This window comes from Somniosus microcephalus, chromosome 17 (assembly GCF_052327205.1).
Source record: "Somniosus microcephalus isolate GS21.2 chromosome 17, FLI_Smic_1.0, whole genome shotgun sequence".
Lineage (NCBI taxonomy): Eukaryota > Metazoa > Chordata > Chondrichthyes > Squaliformes > Somniosidae > Somniosus > Somniosus microcephalus.
The window spans coordinates 37,424,344-37,443,741 of record NC_141003.1 but is presented as its reverse complement, the minus strand read 5'-3'; the positions used below and the strand labels follow the sequence as shown (position 1 = coordinate 37,443,741).

Here is a 19,398-nt window from a genome sequence, read left to right as displayed (position 1 = left end):
AGGGGGGAAAACAAGAGGTGCATGCTTATACCATGTGCAGCTTGTAAATCAGAAGAGATTGTGGGATGAGGAGAAAGTGGGATGTGAGAAGGAGGGCAAAGTATGTGGATACCAGCATCTTGTGCTCTTTCAACCCCACCACAGGCCATGGGCTCAGCCATGCCCCTCCCAAGAATGGCCCGCACAGTTTCCTCCCTGGGGGTGAGGTGATGCAGGTGAGCCTGTCCCCCCGCCAGTTAGGCTCTGCTAGCGCTGGTTATTTACCACTTTTCCCTGCAAGAGAAAGGGAAATATGTCAATGAGTGTTTGGGTGATATGGTTGAATAACTGACAGTGTGCACAAGCTGTGAGATGTGGGTGTGAGGCTTGCAGCAGTGGTAAGTGTGTGAAGGTGAGATGGAGCATGTGAATGTGAGATACAAGTTGTGATTGATAGAGATTGTTGGTAGGTGAGTGATGGGGGTGTGGTGAATTGAGCAGTGTGTGAAGCTGAGGCTAGTGGGGCAGTTTGTGGGATATGGCATTTGAAGATGAATTCACTGATCTTGACCACTCATGTGAGGTCATTAAACTTCTTTCTGCACTGTGTCCATGTCCTCGGCCTACACTGTTGGCCTTCAGCACAGTGGCTATCTGCTCCCACTGCACTTTGCACTGTTGCCTGGAGGGCCTCCTGTGGAAAGGGGGCTTCTCTCCTCCTATTGACCTCCTACATGAAGGCCTCCAGTGCTGCATTGGAAAACCTTGGTGCACGCTCTCTCCACTGTTGTGCCATCATTAATAGTTCCTTTCCACTGTCTTCCTCAGCCAGTTCAATGATCCGCTGCAGGCAGAATGCACCTCCCCTTTAAGAGGTGCAGACTACCTTTAAATGCAGGCTAGCTTTACTTGGTGCTCGACTCACATGAACTTGGGCCCCCTGCTGAGCGTTCAGCCACTCAGCAGTGCATTCAGCGCGGGGCTGAATGCAACAATCATGGAAATGAGCAGGCAGCATGAAGTTCGCATACTGCCTGCTGTCCTCCGCATGGGTGCGGGTTGCTAGCACATCGCAGTCCCTGCTCCCGTTTTCAGGGGCAAACAAATTTCTAGGCCAGTGTGTCTACCAACCTTATGACAAAGACAAATTCCTGAATTTCCCCTTTTTTACATATATATGTATAGGACAAGAATAAGCAATCTAACAGATCGACCTTAAGAGCTAAGTGATTTTACCATATATCATTTCTTAGGGCTCCAATATATTGCTTCAGGAAGCCCAATTACAAAGTTCATTGAATAATCTGGCCAATGTTTACTATGTGTATAATCTAGTCATCCCTTCAGTGATCTATGCCTCCTGGTAACATTTTCAATATCATCAGAATTTAAAAACAGTCGGTGTTATGGCGTTGCCACTTCATGAATACACCATAAACTGCAATAACAAGAAGATCTAGCTCTGTGCTTACAGAATCAATCAAGATGTGATTGCTGGGCTGCCTGTTCGGAGCAGGAGACTGATGGAAGTAAATCTCCACGATATACCGTACTTGAGGCTCCAGGCATATAGGGGTGCTAAGAATCGCAATCCTGTTTATGGAGAAACACAAAGCAATAATTAGATCATAGTGTCTGTAACAATACTGCTTATTGTTAAATATGATTAGCCACGCCGCTTAAACAATCTCATTCTTTACATGGTTTATTACTTCAGTTGCAGGATAAAAAAATGCTTTTCTAATGTACCGTTCAAATCCCTGTAATGGCTCACAGTAACTTTAAAGACTGGTATCCCAGCCCTTCTTTGATATGTGCATAATGCTAATAAACATACATGGGAATCCCTGCTGCACTCAATGCCACCTGAAGTCAACAAGACGCTGCTATCATTCTACAGTGCTGGGAGCAAATGTCTGCTGGCCCACCATAATTCAATGAAAATGGGGATAATCCATGAAGGCTATTTCTTCTGTATAATCCAGGATGTTTAAAATCATCCAGCAACATGTTGGTGCTGTGCGCTGTCTCTGTCTATAAAGGTGTTGAGTTGTTTCATGATTATAACCTTACTGAAGAATGTTTAATATCATCAGTCAAAATGCAGTGACACTTGTTTCATGTTTATTAGGCGATATAACAAAAGAGAGGCAGCTGAGGACAATGGTAATAAGGACCGACGTATCTAAAATTGACCCCAGTGGTTGCAGGGCAGACCTCCAGTTTTCCTGTGGACTAATGTGTGTTCCATCTGCATGGGTTCAGGAGGTAATAGTTAATTCTGCAAGGGACAGAGTTCCAGGTGATGACTTGGTATCAGGGAGCTCCGAAAGCAGGAGTAGCATATGAAGCTTTGTGCTGTTATTCTGTGGGGACTTTATGAATTGATATATTTGAAGAATAATACATAATTGCCAAACCATTTTGTACTGAGAGTTTCCACCATCACCCTTGAACACCACTGCGCTATCTTACTGTTAGTCCAACATCTAGTCATAGACGAGGAAGAACTTTCTCCAACTTAAGATCAGTAAGACTGAAGCCATCCTGTTCAATTCTGACCAAAGTATAATGGCACAGCTTACATTAGAAATGGACTAAGTGGAAGATTGCGGGATGATTTTAACCCTACATGCCCAGCGGAAAGTGAGCGGGTGGGCAGTTAAAGTTGCCCAGGCTACTTACCCATCAGAAAGTTGCCAGGAACTCATCATTCCAAATTTTAACCTGCTCTATTGAGCAGGTGATGACAACATCTGCCCAAAGTTGGCAGGTTCCTTCTTTACATATGCATGTTGGGTCCCGATGACTGCAATTTTGACCAGTGGCCTGAGCGGGGAAACCTTTGTAGCTTTCCTGCCAGGTGAAGACAGTGGAAAGCGGGGCCGGAGCCAGAAGAGGCCCAAACAGATACGCTTGGGTGGATGCGGGGAGGATGTTCCCGATGATGGGTGAAACTAGAACTAGGGGGCATAGTCTTAGAATAAGGGGTTGCTCTTTCAAACTGAGATGAGGAGGAACTACTTCACTCAGAGGGTGGTAGGTCCATGGAATATGCTGCCCCAAAAAGCTGTAGAAGCTACATCATTACATAAATTTAAAACAGAAATAGACAGTTTCCTAGAAGTAAACGGAATTAAGGGTTACGGGGAGCGGGTAGGAATTTGGACATGAGTCTAGGTTCGGATCGGTCATGGCCCTGTGGGTAGCGGAGCGGGCCCAGGGGCCGTGTAGCCTGATCCTGCTCCTATTTCATGTGTCTAATTCTGTTAGATTCAGGAGATGGTTCTGTGATAGTGGATTGGCGGTTAGGATCAGATCAGCCATGATCTTATTGAATGGCGGAGCAGGCTCGAGGGGCCGATTGGCCTACTCCTGCTCCGATTTCTTATGTTCTTATGTTTTTTTTACTTTCCTCTAGGTGTGCTCCTCCGGGCCCCACATGGAAAGCTTAGGCTCCCCCACTTCCCGAATGCGAGACCCTCGCAAGGCGGCTCCTAAAGCTGATCCTGCCACCTACTTGGTGCCAGCAAGCAGCTTCCAGCCGTGCAAACGCCCACCATTTCCCGCCCGTTAAAATCAGCTTTATTCTGCTGCAGTTATGTGGGAAACAAACTCGCCAGGTGTAATTTAAAAACATTTTTGAAAATAGAAATATTTTGAACACTGATACAGCACTGCGGGCTATGGTCTGGATTTGAACTGCCAGCTGGTTTCCGGCGGGGAACCAGGCTGACGGGGTAACTTTAACCTGTATCAGCAGGTGAAAAACGAACAAAACTGAATCAGCCACAATTCTACACGCAGTGGATGGTAGAAGTTTGGAATTCTTTTCTGCAAAGGCAGTTGATGCTGGGTCAATTGTTAATTATAAATCTGACATTGATAGATTTCTGTTAACCAAAGGTATTATGGGATATGGGGCAAAGGCGAGTACATGGAGTTAGGTCACAGATCGGCCATGATCTCATTGATCAGGCTCGAGGGGCTAAATGGCCTACTCCTGTCCCTCTGTTCCTATGTGCCTGTTTTATACCCTGCCGGATTTTCTAAGAAAAGACCATTTTTCATATGGTGTATCATTAGAAATTTATAAATAACACAGTGAAACTTCAAAAAAACAGCAGAGTTATTTGCAGTATGTTCTAACCTGGCTGTGGCTGGCATGGCAACTGTATAAGCTTCCTGCGAGGGCAAGTTATTTCTGCAGTGGCTATCACTCCGCTGATTTGTTGGCCGAACTCGAACACTGGCCATCCAATCATCTGTTGACTGTATTAGTGGAGATGAAATATATGATCAATTATTTTACAAGCAATTTTACCGATACGTTTTTGTTTTTAAATTGAGAAACCTCGACGAAGGGCTGAGGTCCAAAGGATACCATTAAGTTGTAGAAAATAGAAAAGAAATTTAGAAAATAATAATCAGGTAACACCAAGTTCAGGTTTTAAAATCTGACACACTGGAAATGAATCATAGTAGAGACAGTGAAAGGAGTTGATCTGTATAGTGAGCTGTTCTGTGTAGTGAGTTGATCTGAGTAGTGAGTTGATCTGTGTAGTGAGTTGATCTGTGTAGTGAGTTGATCTGTGTAGTGAGTTGTTCTGTGTAATGAGTTGATCTGAGTAGTGAGTTGATCTGTGTAATGAGTTGATCTGTGTAGTGAGTTGATCTGTGTAATGAGTTGATCTGTGTAATGAGTTGATCTGTGTAATGAGTTGATCTGTGTAATGAGTTGATCTGTGTAGTGAGTTGATCTGTGTAATGAGTTGATCTGTGTAGTGAGTTGATCTGTGTAATGAGTTGATCTGTGTAGTGAGTTGATCTGTGTAGTGAGTTGTTCTGTGTAATGAGTTCTGTGTAATGAGTTGATCTGTGTAATGAGTTCTGTGTAATGAGTTGATCTGTGTAGTGAGTTGATCTGTGTAATGAGTTGATCTGTGTAGTGAGTTCTGTGTAATGAGTTGATCTGTGTAGTGAGTTGATCTGTGTAATGAGTTGATCTGTGTAATGAGTTGATCTGTGTAATGAGTTGATCTGTGTAGTGAAAGTGAGTTGATCTGTGTAATGAGTTGATCTGTGTAGTGAGTTGATCTGTGCAGTGAGTTGTTCTGTGTAATGAGTTGATTTATGTAATGAGTTGACCTGTGTAATGAGTTGATTTATGTAATGAGTTGATCTGTGTAATGAGTTGATTTATGTAATGAGTTGATCTGTGTAGTGAGTTGATCTGTGTAATGAGTTGACCTGTGTAGTGAGTTGATTTATGTAATGAGTTGATCTGTGTAATGAGTTGATCTGTGTAGTGAGTTGATTTATGTAATGAGTTGATCTGTGTAATGAGTTGATCTGTGCAGTGAGTTGTTCTGTGTAATGAGTTGATCTGTGTAATGAGTTGATCTGTGTAGTGAGTTGATTTATGTAATGAGTTGATCTGTGTAATGAGTTGCTCTCAACCTCGTAATATGCAGGGAGGAAAGTGGGAGAAAGGGTCAGCCGTGCGGGGGGAAGACTCCTGGCCAGAGAAGTGGGCACGGAGACGAAGGCGGCGGAAAAAGAGCTCAACATCATGCCGAGCTCGAAATTCATTGAGGTGGGGGCGTAAGAGGATGAAGCTCAGGCCTTTGCTGAAGACTGATCGTTCGGGGTCAGAGAGGGGAAGATCAGAGGGGATAGTGAAAACGTGGCAGGGGTGAGATTGGGAGAAGGGGGTCAGAGTAAAGTGAAGGGGAAGAAGGTTCCGGAAGGGCGTTGGTGTTCAAGAGTTGATGAAGCTTGCGATCCTTGACATCGGAAAGGAAGAAAAAAAGTTTTTTGTTGAAGCATCGGATGAGTGGAAGGATGCAATGGAACTGTGGACCCGGACAGCCTTTTCTTGCAACCTTTTTGCAAGTGCACGAGCTGTGTGTGGGAGCAGGATTCAAGCCTTGGAGAGATGTGGGCTGTTTGGTGAGAGAAGAGTTACATTGGATACAGCTGGGAAAGTGAAAGCTGGAGCATGCAGCACGTTGAATACCTCTGACTCATAGCGAATGGCAGCTGTGAAATCCATCGGGTATGGAATGTTGTCAACACTGAACCGCAGTCCTATTCCATGTGGAAGACGAGCGAACCCCAGGCCAGTCCAAGTTGTAGGTCTATCAGGAGCAGATTCTCTGGAAACAATATGTACCCGGGATTCTGGATTCACGGTTTGCTAAAGGAAGAAATATTGCCAATATAAGCCTCATGTTATTTTACCTGTTACATGGTTTCCTAAGTGAGCACCTCCCAGGATTACAGTCCAAAAACAAAGTGCGCCCCTTTAAGATACACAAACAATTATCCACAAGGCCTTTATCTTAAGAATACACTAAAGAGGAGTGCACATAGTAATAAGAATATAAGAACATAAGAAATAGCAGCAGGAGTAGGCCATTTGGCCCCTCGAGCCTACTCCGCCATTCAATAAGATCATGGCTGATCTTCTACCTTATCACCACTTTCCTGCATTATCCCCATATCCCTTGATTCCCTTAATATCCAAAAATCTATCAATCTCTGTCTTGAATATACTCAACGACTGAGCCTCCACAGCCCTCTGGGGTAGAGAATTCCAAAGATTCACCACCCTCTGAGTGAAGAAATTTCTCCTCATCTCAGTCCTAAATGGCCAACCCCTTATTCTGAGACTGTGACCCCAGGTTCTAGACTCCCCAGGCAGGGGAAACATCCTCACTGCATCTACCTTGTCAAGCCCTGTAAGAATTTTGTATGTTTCAATGAAAACACCTCTCATTCTTCTAAACTCTAGAGAATATAGGCCTTGTCTACTCAATCTCTCCTCATAGGACAATCCCCCCATCCCAGGAACCAGTCTGGTGAACCTTCATTGCACTCCCTCTATGGCAAGGATATCCTTCCTTAGGTAAGGAAACCAAAACTGTACACAATACTCCAGGTATGGTCCCACCAGGGCCCTATATAATTGCAGTAAGACGTCTTTACTCTTATACTCAAATCCTCTTGTAATAAAGGCCAACATACCATTTGCTTTCCTAATTGCTTGCTGTACCTGCATGTTAACTTTCAGTGATTCGTGTACAAGGGCACCCATGTCCCTCTGAACACCAAAATTTCCCAATCTCTCACCATTTAAAAAATAATCTGCTTTTCTATTTTTCCTACCAAAGTGGATAACTTCACATTTCTCCATATTATATTCCACTTCCCATGTTTTTGCCTACTCACTTAGCCTGTCTATATCCCCTTGAAGCCGCCTTGCATCCTCCTCACAACTTACATTCCCACCCAGCTTTGTATCATCAGCAAGCTTGGATATATTACATTTAGTCTACTCACCCAAATCATTGATTTAGATTGTGAATAGCTGAGGCCCAAGCACTGATCCTTGCGGTGCCCCACTAGTTACAGCCTGCCAACCCGAAAATGACCCTTTTATTCCTGCTCTGTTTTCTGTTCGTTAATCAATCCTCAATCCATGCTAGTATATTACCCCCAATCCCATGAGCCCTAATTTTGTTTAATAATCTCTTGTGTGGCACCTTATCGAATGCCTTCTGAAAATCCAAATAAACCACATCCACTGGTTCCCCCTTATCTATTCTGCTAGTTACAACCTCAAAAAACTCCAACAGATTTGTCAAGCACGATTTCCCTTTCACAAATCCATGTTGACTCTGCCCAATCCTATTATTATTTTCTAAGTGCCCTGTTACCACATCCTTAATAATAGATTCTAGCATTTTCCCTACTACTGATGTCAAGCTAACTGGTCTGTAGTTCCACATTTTCTCTCTCCCTCCTTTCTTAAATAGTGGGGTTACATTTGCTACCTTCCAATCCGTGGGAACCGTTCCAGAACCTATGGAATTTTTGGAAAATGACAACCAATGTATCCACTATCTCTATAGCCACCTCTTTCAAAACCCTAGGATGTAGGCCATCAGGTCCAGGGGATTTATCGGCTTTCAGTCCTGTTAATTTCTCCAGTACTTTTTTTTTACGAATACTAATTTCTTTCAGTTCCTCATTCGTGCTAGACCTTTGGTTCTCCACTATTTCCGGGAAATTTTTTGCGTCTTCTTCAGACACAAAGGGCTCAATTTTGTCAATGGGGAGCTTTTGCAGGCGGGACTCCCATTTTTTGGGTTTTAGTCCCGCCTCCATCGACTTGTGGCCAACCCGCGCTACTTTCCCTTGATTGCCCACCCAGCGGGCTCAGCAGGCCAATTAAGGGACACCTGGTTACTGATGACATTAGCGATTGACATTTCATCTGTCAAGAGCTTTTGACAGATGAAAAATCAGCATTTGACAGCTCTGTGAAGCGGTCAAACACTGACAGTCTGTCTTCTAACTTGAGTCCTTCTACTCAGACTCAGTTAGAGATCTCTCCAGACCAGAAAACAGAGGCTGCAGCTTTTGACAGTTCAGCGGCCATTCTGCTTTCTGTGCCGGTGAGCTGAGGGACTCCCGAGAACTGAAGGAAGGAAGCCTGCAGGGGAAAGTAAAGGTAAGTAAAACTTATTAAAACACTTTACACTTACCTCACACACTTACCTCTGCACACATGCACCCATTACTCACCTGCACAACGGACATCTCGACCCCTCCAACCCCTGCAGACCGATGGTCCACCTAACTAACTTGGCGTGGTTCGGAGCCGTCGGACAGCCCACACTTCAGGGCTAAAAATAGGGATTAGGCAAAAAACTGCCTGTTAACTACCTGTTAACAGGCAGTTAATTGGCACTAATCCCCTTCCCGCCTCGGGGAGGCGGCTCCCAGCACAGGTCGGGTACCCGCCTCCTGGGACATTGGCACGGAGGTGGGTTGGGGGCGGGATGGGTTCCTGCCCCCCCGATTCTGCAATTTTCCCACCATTCTCACCTCCAAACCCACCTCCTCGGGACTTGGAAAATCGAGCCCAAAGTATTTGTTTAATTTCTCTGCCATTTCCTTATTACCCATTATAATTTCTCCTGTCTCAGCCTGCAAGGGACCCACATTTACTTTTGCTAATCTTTTCCTTTTTACATACCTATACAGGCTGTTACAGTCTGTTTTTATGTCTCTTGCTAGTTTACTCTCATATTCTATTTTCCCTTTCTTTATCAATTCCCTTTCTTGTCCCTCCTTTGCTGAATTCTAAAATCCTTCCAATGCTCAGGCTTACTACTCTTTTTGGCAGCATTATAAACCTCTTTCTTTGATCTAATACTATCTTTAACTTCTCTTGTTAGCCACGGTTAGACCACTTTTCCTGTGGGGTTTTTGTGCCTTAAAGGAATGTATATTTGTTGTAAATTATGTATTAATTCTTTAAATGCGCGCCATTGCTTGTCTACCATCATATCTTTTAATGTAGTTTCGAAATCTACCTTGGCCAATTCACCCCTCATACCTACACAGTTTGCTTTGTTTAGATTTAAGACCCTAGTTTCAGATTTAACTAAATCACTTTCAAACTCAATATAAAATTCTATCATATTATGGTCACTCTTCCCTAAAGGCCCCTTTACTACAAGGTTATTAATTAACCCTTTCCATTGCATAATACTAGATCTAAAATAGCCTGTTCCCTAGTTTGTTCCTCAACATACTGATCTAGAAAACTGTCTTGCATACATTCCATGAATTCGTCCTCCGCACTATTACTGCAAATTTGGATTGCCCAGCCTATATACAGATTAAAGTCCCCCACGATCGCTGTAGTACCCTTGTTACATGTGCCTCTACGGGAACGATAGCGTACTGGTATAGTCACTGGGCTAGTAATCCAGAGGCCTGGACGAATGATCCAGAGATGTGAGTTCAAATCCCACCATGGCAGCTGGAGAATTTAAATTCAAATAAATGGCCTAGCAAGCCACTCAGTTGTAACTAACGAAAAACAATAAAAAGAATGAAACTGGACGGACCACCCGGCATCAACCTTGGCACCGGCTATGGACACGGCACACCCAGCCCAGTCGGCCCTGCAAAGTCCTCCTCACCAACATCTGGGGACTTGTGCCAAAATTGGGAGAGTTGTCGCACAGACTAGTCAAGCAACAGCCTGACATAGTCATACTCACAGAATCATACCTTTCAGCCAATGTCCCAAACTCCTCCATCACCATCCCTGGGTATGTCCTGTCCCACCAGGGGTGGCGGTACAGTGGTATACAGTCGGGAAGGAGTGGCCTTGGGAGTTCTCAACATTGACTCCGGACCCCATGAAGTCTCATGGCTTTAGGTCAAGCATGGGCAAGGAAACCTCCTGATGATTACCACCTACCGCCCTCCCTCAGCTGAGGAATCAGTACTCCTCCATGTTGAACACCACTTGGAAGAAGCACTGAGAGCAGCAAGGGCGCTGAATGTACTCTGGGTGGGGGACTTCAATGTCTATCACCAAGAGTGGCTTGGTAGCACTACTACTGAACGAGCTGGCTGAGAAGGTCATAACTGCCAGCCTGGGCCTGCGATGGGTAGTGAGAGAACCAACACAAGGGAAAAACCTACTTGACCTCGTCCTTGACGAAGTCCCCTCTTCACACTGAGGACACCCTCCATCATGTTGTGTGGCACTACCACCTTGCTAAATGAGATAGATTCAGAACAGATCTAGCAGCTCAAAACTGGGCATCCATGAGGCGCTGTGGGCCATCAGCAGCAGCAGAAGAATTGTACTCCACCACAATCTGTAACCTTATGGCCCAGCATATCCCTCACTCTACCATTACCATCAAGCCAGGGGACCAACCCTGGTTCAATAAGGAGTGTAGAAGAGAATGCCAGGAATAGCACCAGGCGTACCTAAAAATGAGGTGCCAACCTGGGGAAGCTGCAACACATGCTAAAGAGCAGAAGCAGCATGCTATAGACAGGCCTAAGCGATCCCACAATCAATGGATCAGATCAAAGCTCTGCAGTCCTGCCACATCCAGTCGTGAATGGTAGTGGACCATTAAACAACTAACGGGAGGAGGAGGCTCCATGAATATCCCCATCCTCAATGATAGTGGAGCCCAGCACGTGAGTGCAAAAGACAAGGATGAAGCGTTTGCAACCACCTTCAGCCAGAAGTGCCGAGTGGATGATCCATATTGGCCTACTCCTGAGGTCCCCACCATCACAGAAGCCAGTCTTCAGCCAATTCGATTCACTCCACGTGATGTCAAGAAACGGATGAGCGCACTGGATACAGCAAAGGCTATGGGCCCCGACAACATCCCGGTTATCGTGCTGAAGACCTGTGCTCCAGAACAAGCTGCGCCTCTAGCCAAGCTGTTCCAGTACAGCTACAACACTGGCATCTATCCAACAATGTGGAAAACTGCCCAGGTATGTCCTGTCCACAAAAAGCAGGACAAATCCAACCCGGCCAATTACCGCCCCATCAGCCTACTCTCAATCATCAGCAAAGTGATGGAAGGTGTCATCGATAGTGCTATCAAGCGACACTTACTCACCAAAAACCTGCTCACCAAGACCCAGTTTGGGTTCCACCAAGACCACTCAGCTCCCGACCTCATTACAGCCTTGGTCCAAACATGGACAAAGGAGCTGAATTCCAGAGCTGAGGTGAGAGTGAGACAGCATTTGACCGAGTGTGGCATCAAGGAGCCCTCATGACACTGAAGTCAACGGGAATCGGGGGGAAAACGCTCCACTGGCTGGAGCCATAACTAGCACAAAGGAAGATGGTTGTGGTGATTGAAGGTCAAATATCACAGCCCCAGGACATTGCTGCAGGAGTTTCTCAGGGCAGTGTCCTGTGCCCAACCATCTTCAGCTGCTTCATCAATGACCTTCCCTCCAACATAAGGTCAGAAGTGGGTATATTCGTGGATGACTGCACAGTGTTCAGCGCAATTCACAACTCCTCAGATAATGAAGCAGTCCATGCCCAAATGCAGCAAGACCTGGAAGATGTTCAGGCTTGGCCTGATAAGTGGCAGGTAACATTCGTGCCGAAGTGCCAGGCAATGACTATCTCCAACAAGCGAGAGTCTAACAACCTCCCCTTAACATTCAAAGGCATCACCATCGCTGAATCCCCCACCATCAACATCCTGCCAGAACCTTAACTGGACCAGCCACATAAATACTGTGGCAACAAGAGCAGGTCAGAGGCTGGGTATTCTGCGGCAAGTGTCTCACCTCCTGACTCCCCAAAGCCTTTCCACCATCTACAAGGCACAAGTCAGGAGTGTGATAGAATACTCTCCACTTGACTGGATAAGTACAGCTCCAACAACACTCAAGAAGCTCAACACCATCCAGGACAAAGCAACCCACTTGATTGGCACCCCATCCACCACCTTACACTTTCACTCCCTCCACCACCGGCATACTGTGGCTGCAGTGTGTACCATCTACAAGATGCACTGCAGCAACGCACCAAGGCTTCTTCGGCAGCACCTCCCAAACCCGCGACATCTTCCACCTAGAAGGAGAAGGGCAGCAGGCGCATGGGAACACCACCACCTCCAAGTCACACACCATCCTGACTTCGAAATATATCACTGTTCCTTCATCATCACTGGGTCAAAATCCTGGAACTCCCTCCCTAACAGCACTGTGGGAGTACCTTCACCACACGGACTGCAGCGGTTTAAGAAGGCAGATCACCACCACCTTCTCAAGGGCAATTAGGGATAGGCAATAAATGCTGGCCTTGCCAGGGATGCCCACAACCCATAAACGAATTTAAAAAAAATTCTAATTTATACTCTGCCCTACATTACAACTACTGTTTGGGGGCCTATAAACAACTCCCACCAATGTTTTCTGCCCCTTGCTGTTTCTTAGCTCCACCCAAACGGATTCTATGCCTTGATTTTCGGAGCTAGGATCCTTTCCCTCTACTGTCTTTATCCCATCCTTTATTATCAGGGCTATCCCTCCTCCTTTTCCATTTTGCCCATCTCTTCTAAAAGTTAAATATCCTGGAATATTTAATTCCCAACCATAGCCACTTTGCAACCACATCTCCGTTATGGCTATTAGATCAAACCTGTTAATTTCTATCTGCACTATTAATTCATCTATTTTTTTGCAAATGCTTCAGATATAGTGCCTTTAGCTTTGACTTATTTCTATTTTTCTCTGAGTCGCTGAGACCTTATTACCTTGCCTTGACATTTCTCTCACTGCTTTTAAATTTACTCTTTCCTGAATCCTCCCGCTCCCCCTTCATTAGTTTAAAGCCCTGTCTACTGCCCTAGTTATTCGGTTCGGCAGGACACTGGTCCCAGCCTGGTTTAAGTGGAGCCCATCCCAACGGAATAGCTCCCTCTTTCCCCAGTACTGGTGTCAGTGGCCCATGAATTGAAACCCCTTCCTCCCACACCACTCTTTGAGTCACACATTTAAACCTCTAATCTGTTTGTCCCTATGCCAATTTGTGCGTGGCTCAGGTAACAATCTAGAGATTATTACCTTTGAGGTTCTGCTTTTTAATTTGGATCCTAGCTCCTCAAACTCCCTCAGCAGAACCTAATTCCTAGTTCTACCAATGTCATTGGTTCCTACGTGGACCATGACAACTGGATCCTCCCCCTCCCACTCTAAGTTCTCCTCCAGCCACGAGGAGATGTCTTTAACCCTGGCACCGGGCAGGCAACACAACATTCGGAACTCTCGGTCACGGCTGCAGAGAACAGTATCTATCCCCCTGACTATACTGTCCCCTACCACAACTGCATTCCCTTTCACTCCCTCCACTTGAATGGCTTCCTGCACTATGGTGCCATGGTCAGCCTGCTCATCCTTCCTGCAGGCTTTTCCCTCATCCACACTGGCAGCAAGAACCTCATACCTGTTGGACAAGGGCAAAGGCTGAGGCTCCTCCAGCACTGCACCTGGGTCCCCTTACCTGCCTGAGTTGCAGTCACACCCTCCTGTCCCTGACCACTAACCAGACCTCTACCACTACCTAACCTAAGGGGTGTGACTGCCTCCTGGATCAAAGTGTGCAGGTAACTCTCCCCATCCCTGATGCCCCGCAATGTCTGCACCTCAGACTCCAGCTCAAAAACTCTGAGCTGCAGTTCCTCAAGGTGCAGGCACTTACTGCAAACGTGGTTGTCTGGGATCACAATGCTCTCCACAAACTCCCACATGCTGCGGTTGCGGCCCACCCCCTGCACTGCCATCCCTATATGACCTTGTTTTATTTAATTAAATTTAATTAACTTTGTAATTAGGTAACTTAGTTTACAGTGTAGTTTCTTGATTACTTACTTGATCTAGATTAAGTTAAGGGTACTGAAATTAAACATCTACCTGTAACACAAAGCACTACAAGTAGTGTAGGCAAAAAGCAACAACTCCTTCCCCCTCTTCTCCAAATTCCCACTCTTTCCAAATTCCCAAGTAAAACACTCTGTGCAAGTCCACTCTGTTTAATCCCGCTCTGTGCAGACTCACTAGACACTGATGTTCCCCAAGCAGTAAGTACTGATCAACAAACTACTTGCACCTATATAGCACTCCTCATGTACAGGATGATATCGCTGAGTGATTTACAATAACGAGGAAAGGAACACCGAGCGTGGGATAAGAGGAGAATGGAGAGGGTAGAACGTGGTACTAAAGGTGTGGTGACAGAAGAGGGATTTGAGGAGATTTTTGAAAGGGGAAGTGGTGGCAAGGCAGAGGGAACCAGGCAATAAATTCCAGAGCGTTGGAGTGGAGGCACTTTCTTATTGGGCGAGTATTCCCAATACTTTCACAAATTTCCTAGTGGATGGCAGCAGCAAGTTGCCTGGTGTATGGTAGGTAGTCTGAAAACAGACCAATCCCATTGTCACTAATGGCATTCCCGTGCTGGAAAAATAAATAGGTATATTGAGACAGAAATTGAAGCCTGGGGTAAATTTCTGACTTTCAGAAATTCAAGTGTGCACACTGTGCAATTTTTAGATCATTAATTTATAAAAGAAAGTATTTTTAAATTTAAATTTATGTTCACTGGGAGCATGAAATTAGAAAATTACCCTTACATGTCATCATATGTCATCTCGCAGTTACCGACATTAGTAAATTGTAGGCTCATTAACCTACATTGCATTCCTTATATTACACTAAAAAACAAAATAAACATATATTGAAAACCCCCCAAAAAGCCTGTAGATTATATATTATAACAAATAACAGATGACTGATAATGAGTTTAAGGCAACAGCTCAACCTTAATGTTGATTAACCATTTCAGCTTTACTCTTGTAGTTTACGACATTATTTGAACCATTTAACTGCCAATCTAGTGTACAGTGTTCAGCTAGTGGGAAAACATTGGACTGGTCAGTCAATACGGTTCCCACTTCTCTCCATAAAAACACAGCGGAGGGGCATTATATAGATTTATTTTATGAATTTCACAACATGCAGAACATTTTGCTGTCGAAGCTCTGCATACCCTCTTCCTCTGACGTCGCATGTGACGTTTAGAAATCCTGTGAAGTATCAGTCTGCCATGTTCAGCTCTAAAGTTATAGCCTTGCCTTCGTAAATACTCATCACATGGTGGCAGGGATGTTGGCCTTACCTGAAAATAGAACTCATTTCATTATTTAGGAAACTATGGAGTATTGGCCAGTGGGTGAGATCACTCAAAGCAACGTTTAGAAATTTAAGAAGCAAATAGGCACAGTTAGCAAGAAAAACATGAGGTTACGTTTATGCAAGTCATTTTTAGATGTATCTATAAGTCTATTTAGAAAGTATTATAATATTAGAATTTTGACCTCAATAATGTTGTCTTTCAGAAAATAACATTTTGGGATAGAGTATATGAGTAATTTGAGACATGACATGTGTGAGTGTAGCAAACAGGTGACTTTGGGCTGATGTTTCCCAAAGCTCTCCACCACTGGGGTTTTCCTCGTGTCCTGTCTGGGTCTGTTGTAGACTAATTGATAGAGATTGATCGCTGTAGTTAGTCAACAACTCCATTATCATTGTATCATGCGACTACCTGGAGGGTAAAAGGCAAACTAGATGGAACGTGGTCTTTTTTGGTATAGTAATTCCAAGTTCCTATGTTTGGTTAGCACCTCAAAATTGCCTTTCATGATATTTTACACTAATAGAGTAATGTTTAATGCCATGGTTGTGTAATTATTACTGCTTTAAGTGGTAATGATAAGATTCTCATGTCTGATGAGATAGGCACAAGTAATGTTTTATTCCAACCAGGAAAGTACAGGATGCCTTGCATTACTAAAGTTACAGAATGACATGAGAAGCAAGCAAATAGTGTCGGCAATGTGCGATTTTAAATGAAACATTACATTTCCTACAGGGGCAAATACCTCCCACAGCCACCTCGATGATGCCCCTGACAGGGAGGAGCTGCCTGCAACTCAAGGCAGCTTTATTCATTTTAATGGGGGCCTAGGTGCTGATTTGGAACTGAATCCGACCCAGAGAAAAGGGGCGCAATCTTGCCAGCCCTGGGGAGGCAGGTATGGAGGCGGGGCTGACGGGAAAATGGCAGAATTTGGGGTCAGGTGCCCAACCCGCCCCCAACCTGCCTCCGTGCCATCTTGCCAGGAGGCGGGTAGCCGTGCCGCGCCGGGTCCCGTCTCCTTGGAGGCGGGAAGGGGATTACAGCCACTTAACTGCCTGTTAGAAAATAGGCTTATCCCCATTTTACCCACACAAGTGCAGACTTCCCGAAGGCTCCGAACCCCACCAGGGTCACCGAGGCGAGTAGTGGGTCTGCGGGGGTTGGAGGGGTGCAAAAGTGTGCTGTGAAGGTAAGTGATGGGTGCAAGTGTGGTTATATGAGGTCAGTGGAGAGTGTTAGAAAAAGTTTACTTACCTTTGTTTCTTCCTGCAGGCTTCATGAGTTGGGTATGCGAAGAGTCTCGCATCTCCGCAGCAGAGATGACAGATGGCCGCTGCATTCTCCAATGCAGAAACCATCTAATTTCTGCAAAAGAAAGAGGTTTGATGAGTCTTGAATTCAAGAACTCATCAAACTACAGAGAATGTCAGTGTTTGACAGCTTCACCGAGCTGTCAAATGATGACAATTCATCTGTCAAAATTTTTTGACAGCTGAAACGTCATACACTGACGTTCTCTGTAACCGCCTTTCATGTAATTGGCCTGCTAAACCCACTGGGTGGGCTTAACAAGGTCAATCAAGGGAAAAGAGCGTGGGGTTGGCCAGAAGTTGATGGAGGCGGGACTGAAACCCAACAAGTGGGAGTCCCGCCTCCAAAAGCTCCTCATTGGCAAAATCCAGCCCCACACTGCTGACAAAGCATGCTGAATATTCAACCGGCGACATTATTACATTGCTCCTCTACATTTAGGTGAGACTAAAAGCATTCAAGCAAGTGTGGCTGAAACATTAAATTTCACAGTAAATGCCTGACCTTCTCTGAAAAATTAAAACATAGAAAAGTTTTAGAGGCACAGACCAAAGAACCGCTGTTCCCTAGTTGCTCTGCAAGTTCAGCTTCATACAAATAGTAATCCAGTGGAGCAAAGAAGTAACCAGGAGCTGGTTCATTACATTGGCGGCTGATAATGTTGGGTAGACATCGGCACTGTCCATCATGCAAGGAACAACTGCAAAACACGGACATTACATTCTCAGCTAACTGCAGTGGACATGCAACAAATGGTGCCATAATACGACAGTGTAACGCTCTTCCCTATTCAGCAAATTGTCTGCCACATAAGCTCCTTCCACTACTCTATGTGAAAATCTGTTTACATCAGTTCAAATTCACAAGTAGATTCTTCACTGTAAGCATTTCAGACAGTAGAGACTTTAAAAAAAATTATTCGTTCCTGGGATGTGGGCATCGCTGGCAAGACCGGCATTTATTGCCCATCCCTAGTTGCCCTTGAGAAGGTGGTGGTGAGCCGCCTTCTTGAACCGCTGCAGTCCGTGTGGTGAAGGTGCACAGTGCTGACTTTGTAGTCCCGGTTTGGTACAACTGAATGGCTTGCTCGGCCATTTCAGAGGGCAGTTAACAGTCAAGCACATTGCTGTGGGTCTGGAGTCACATATAGGCCAGACCGGGTAAGGATGGCGGATTTCCTTCCCTAAAGGACATTAGTGAACCAGTTGGGTTTTTATGACAATCCGGTAGTTTCATGGTCACCATTACTGATACTAGCTTTTTTTAAATTCCAGATTTATTGAATTAACTGAATTTAAATTCTCCCAGCTGCCATGGTGGGATTTGAACTCACGTCTCTGGATCATTAGTCCAGGCCAAACTTGAGTTTGAAAAATTAATTGGAATTGCTCAAAAAATCTATTTTGTATTCCAGTTAAATAAACAAAGTTAAATAATTTATTTCAATCAATTGTTCTTATTAATGTCCAACAGCTTAGGTTAAAGGAGTTAAAAGTAGACAAGTACAGTTGTTCAAAGTTTTACACACTCTGTGGTGGTTACATGAAAAGAACCATCAAATTCAACTTAGAGCAATGAGGGATTGTATGCTATCACTCATCAACAATAGTCTGTCAACAGTTGACCTTTAAAGGTTTATATTTTATTTCACAATAACGGATCTCCTGTGGCTCATAGTAAATCCAATGATGCGCTACTTTATAATGACAGGAGTATTAGACTGTGTAATATACGTAATACTATTCTGCTGCTAAGGTAAAGTTGTGTTTAAGGTGGCCTGTTCCTTTAAGGCCAGAAACATTGCTGGCAATTATACTTACAGATTATCGTAGGCCCCTCCAATGTCACAGTCACAGGGGGAACAACCATAGACACTATTTCCAAGGCCCCAGTAGTTAGGCTATAGCAAAATACAGTAACAGCATTAGAAGCAGTATTGCATAGTAATTTTACAAAATAATGCTATACAATTATCTGGTACCTTGGCCATGTGACTGTTCACGTGTGAACCTAGATAGTAAGCACTGGAAAGTCATCTGACCACAGATGAAATCATAGCTGAGCCTAACGCTGCTCGCACCTGACGAACACACATGCTCACTTTCCGAGAGGAGTCACTGGATGGTGGTCAGGAGCTGGAACTTTCACTGATTTTTCTTTTGTCTCACTAGCCCAGGGTCACTGAAACCGACTGTAGGTCTCTCCCACCTGCTTGCTCCTTCATATTGCTGTCCTAGCTGAAATCAGTGAACTCAGCCATGGCTGGAGATCCAACCCTGGAATTTCCTTTTTCACTCATTCCTTGACGAGATTAGGCAGCTGAGCTGCTTCCAATTATCTGCCAAAGATTCTCTGTAACTGACTGCCTGCAAGATCACGAGAACAGCCTCACTCAACTCACCCGATCATCCCAGTGCGGGACACACGAGCTCCATCTTACCCAAAAGTTAGAGAGCCTGAAATTCCTGAGGTCGGAGCGTGCTGAGAGCGGGCACGTTGTCCGCCAGGGAGGGGGGAATTTGGGACGGACCCCATTGCTG

The 19,398-nt window shown here is 44.9% G+C and overlaps 1 protein-coding gene across 1 annotated transcript in view; it reads right to left on the bottom strand.

Moving 5' to 3' along the window:
* Positions 1–19,398, bottom strand: part of lamb4 (laminin, beta 4) — a 123,002-nt gene that overhangs the window by 71,916 nt on the left and 31,688 nt on the right. Inside the window, exons 12-17 of the mRNA XM_086010937.1 lie at positions 18,679–18,758; positions 17,408–17,558; positions 15,395–15,523; positions 5,999–6,178; positions 4,130–4,251; positions 1,452–1,572 (exon numbers count right to left, since the gene is read on the bottom strand). Coding sequence (XP_085867063.1) covers positions 1,452–1,572; positions 4,130–4,251; positions 5,999–6,178; positions 15,395–15,523; positions 17,408–17,558; positions 18,679–18,758 — 783 coding nt within the window. The remainder of the gene's footprint in view (positions 1–1,451; positions 1,573–4,129; positions 4,252–5,998; positions 6,179–15,394; positions 15,524–17,407; positions 17,559–18,678; positions 18,759–19,398) is intronic.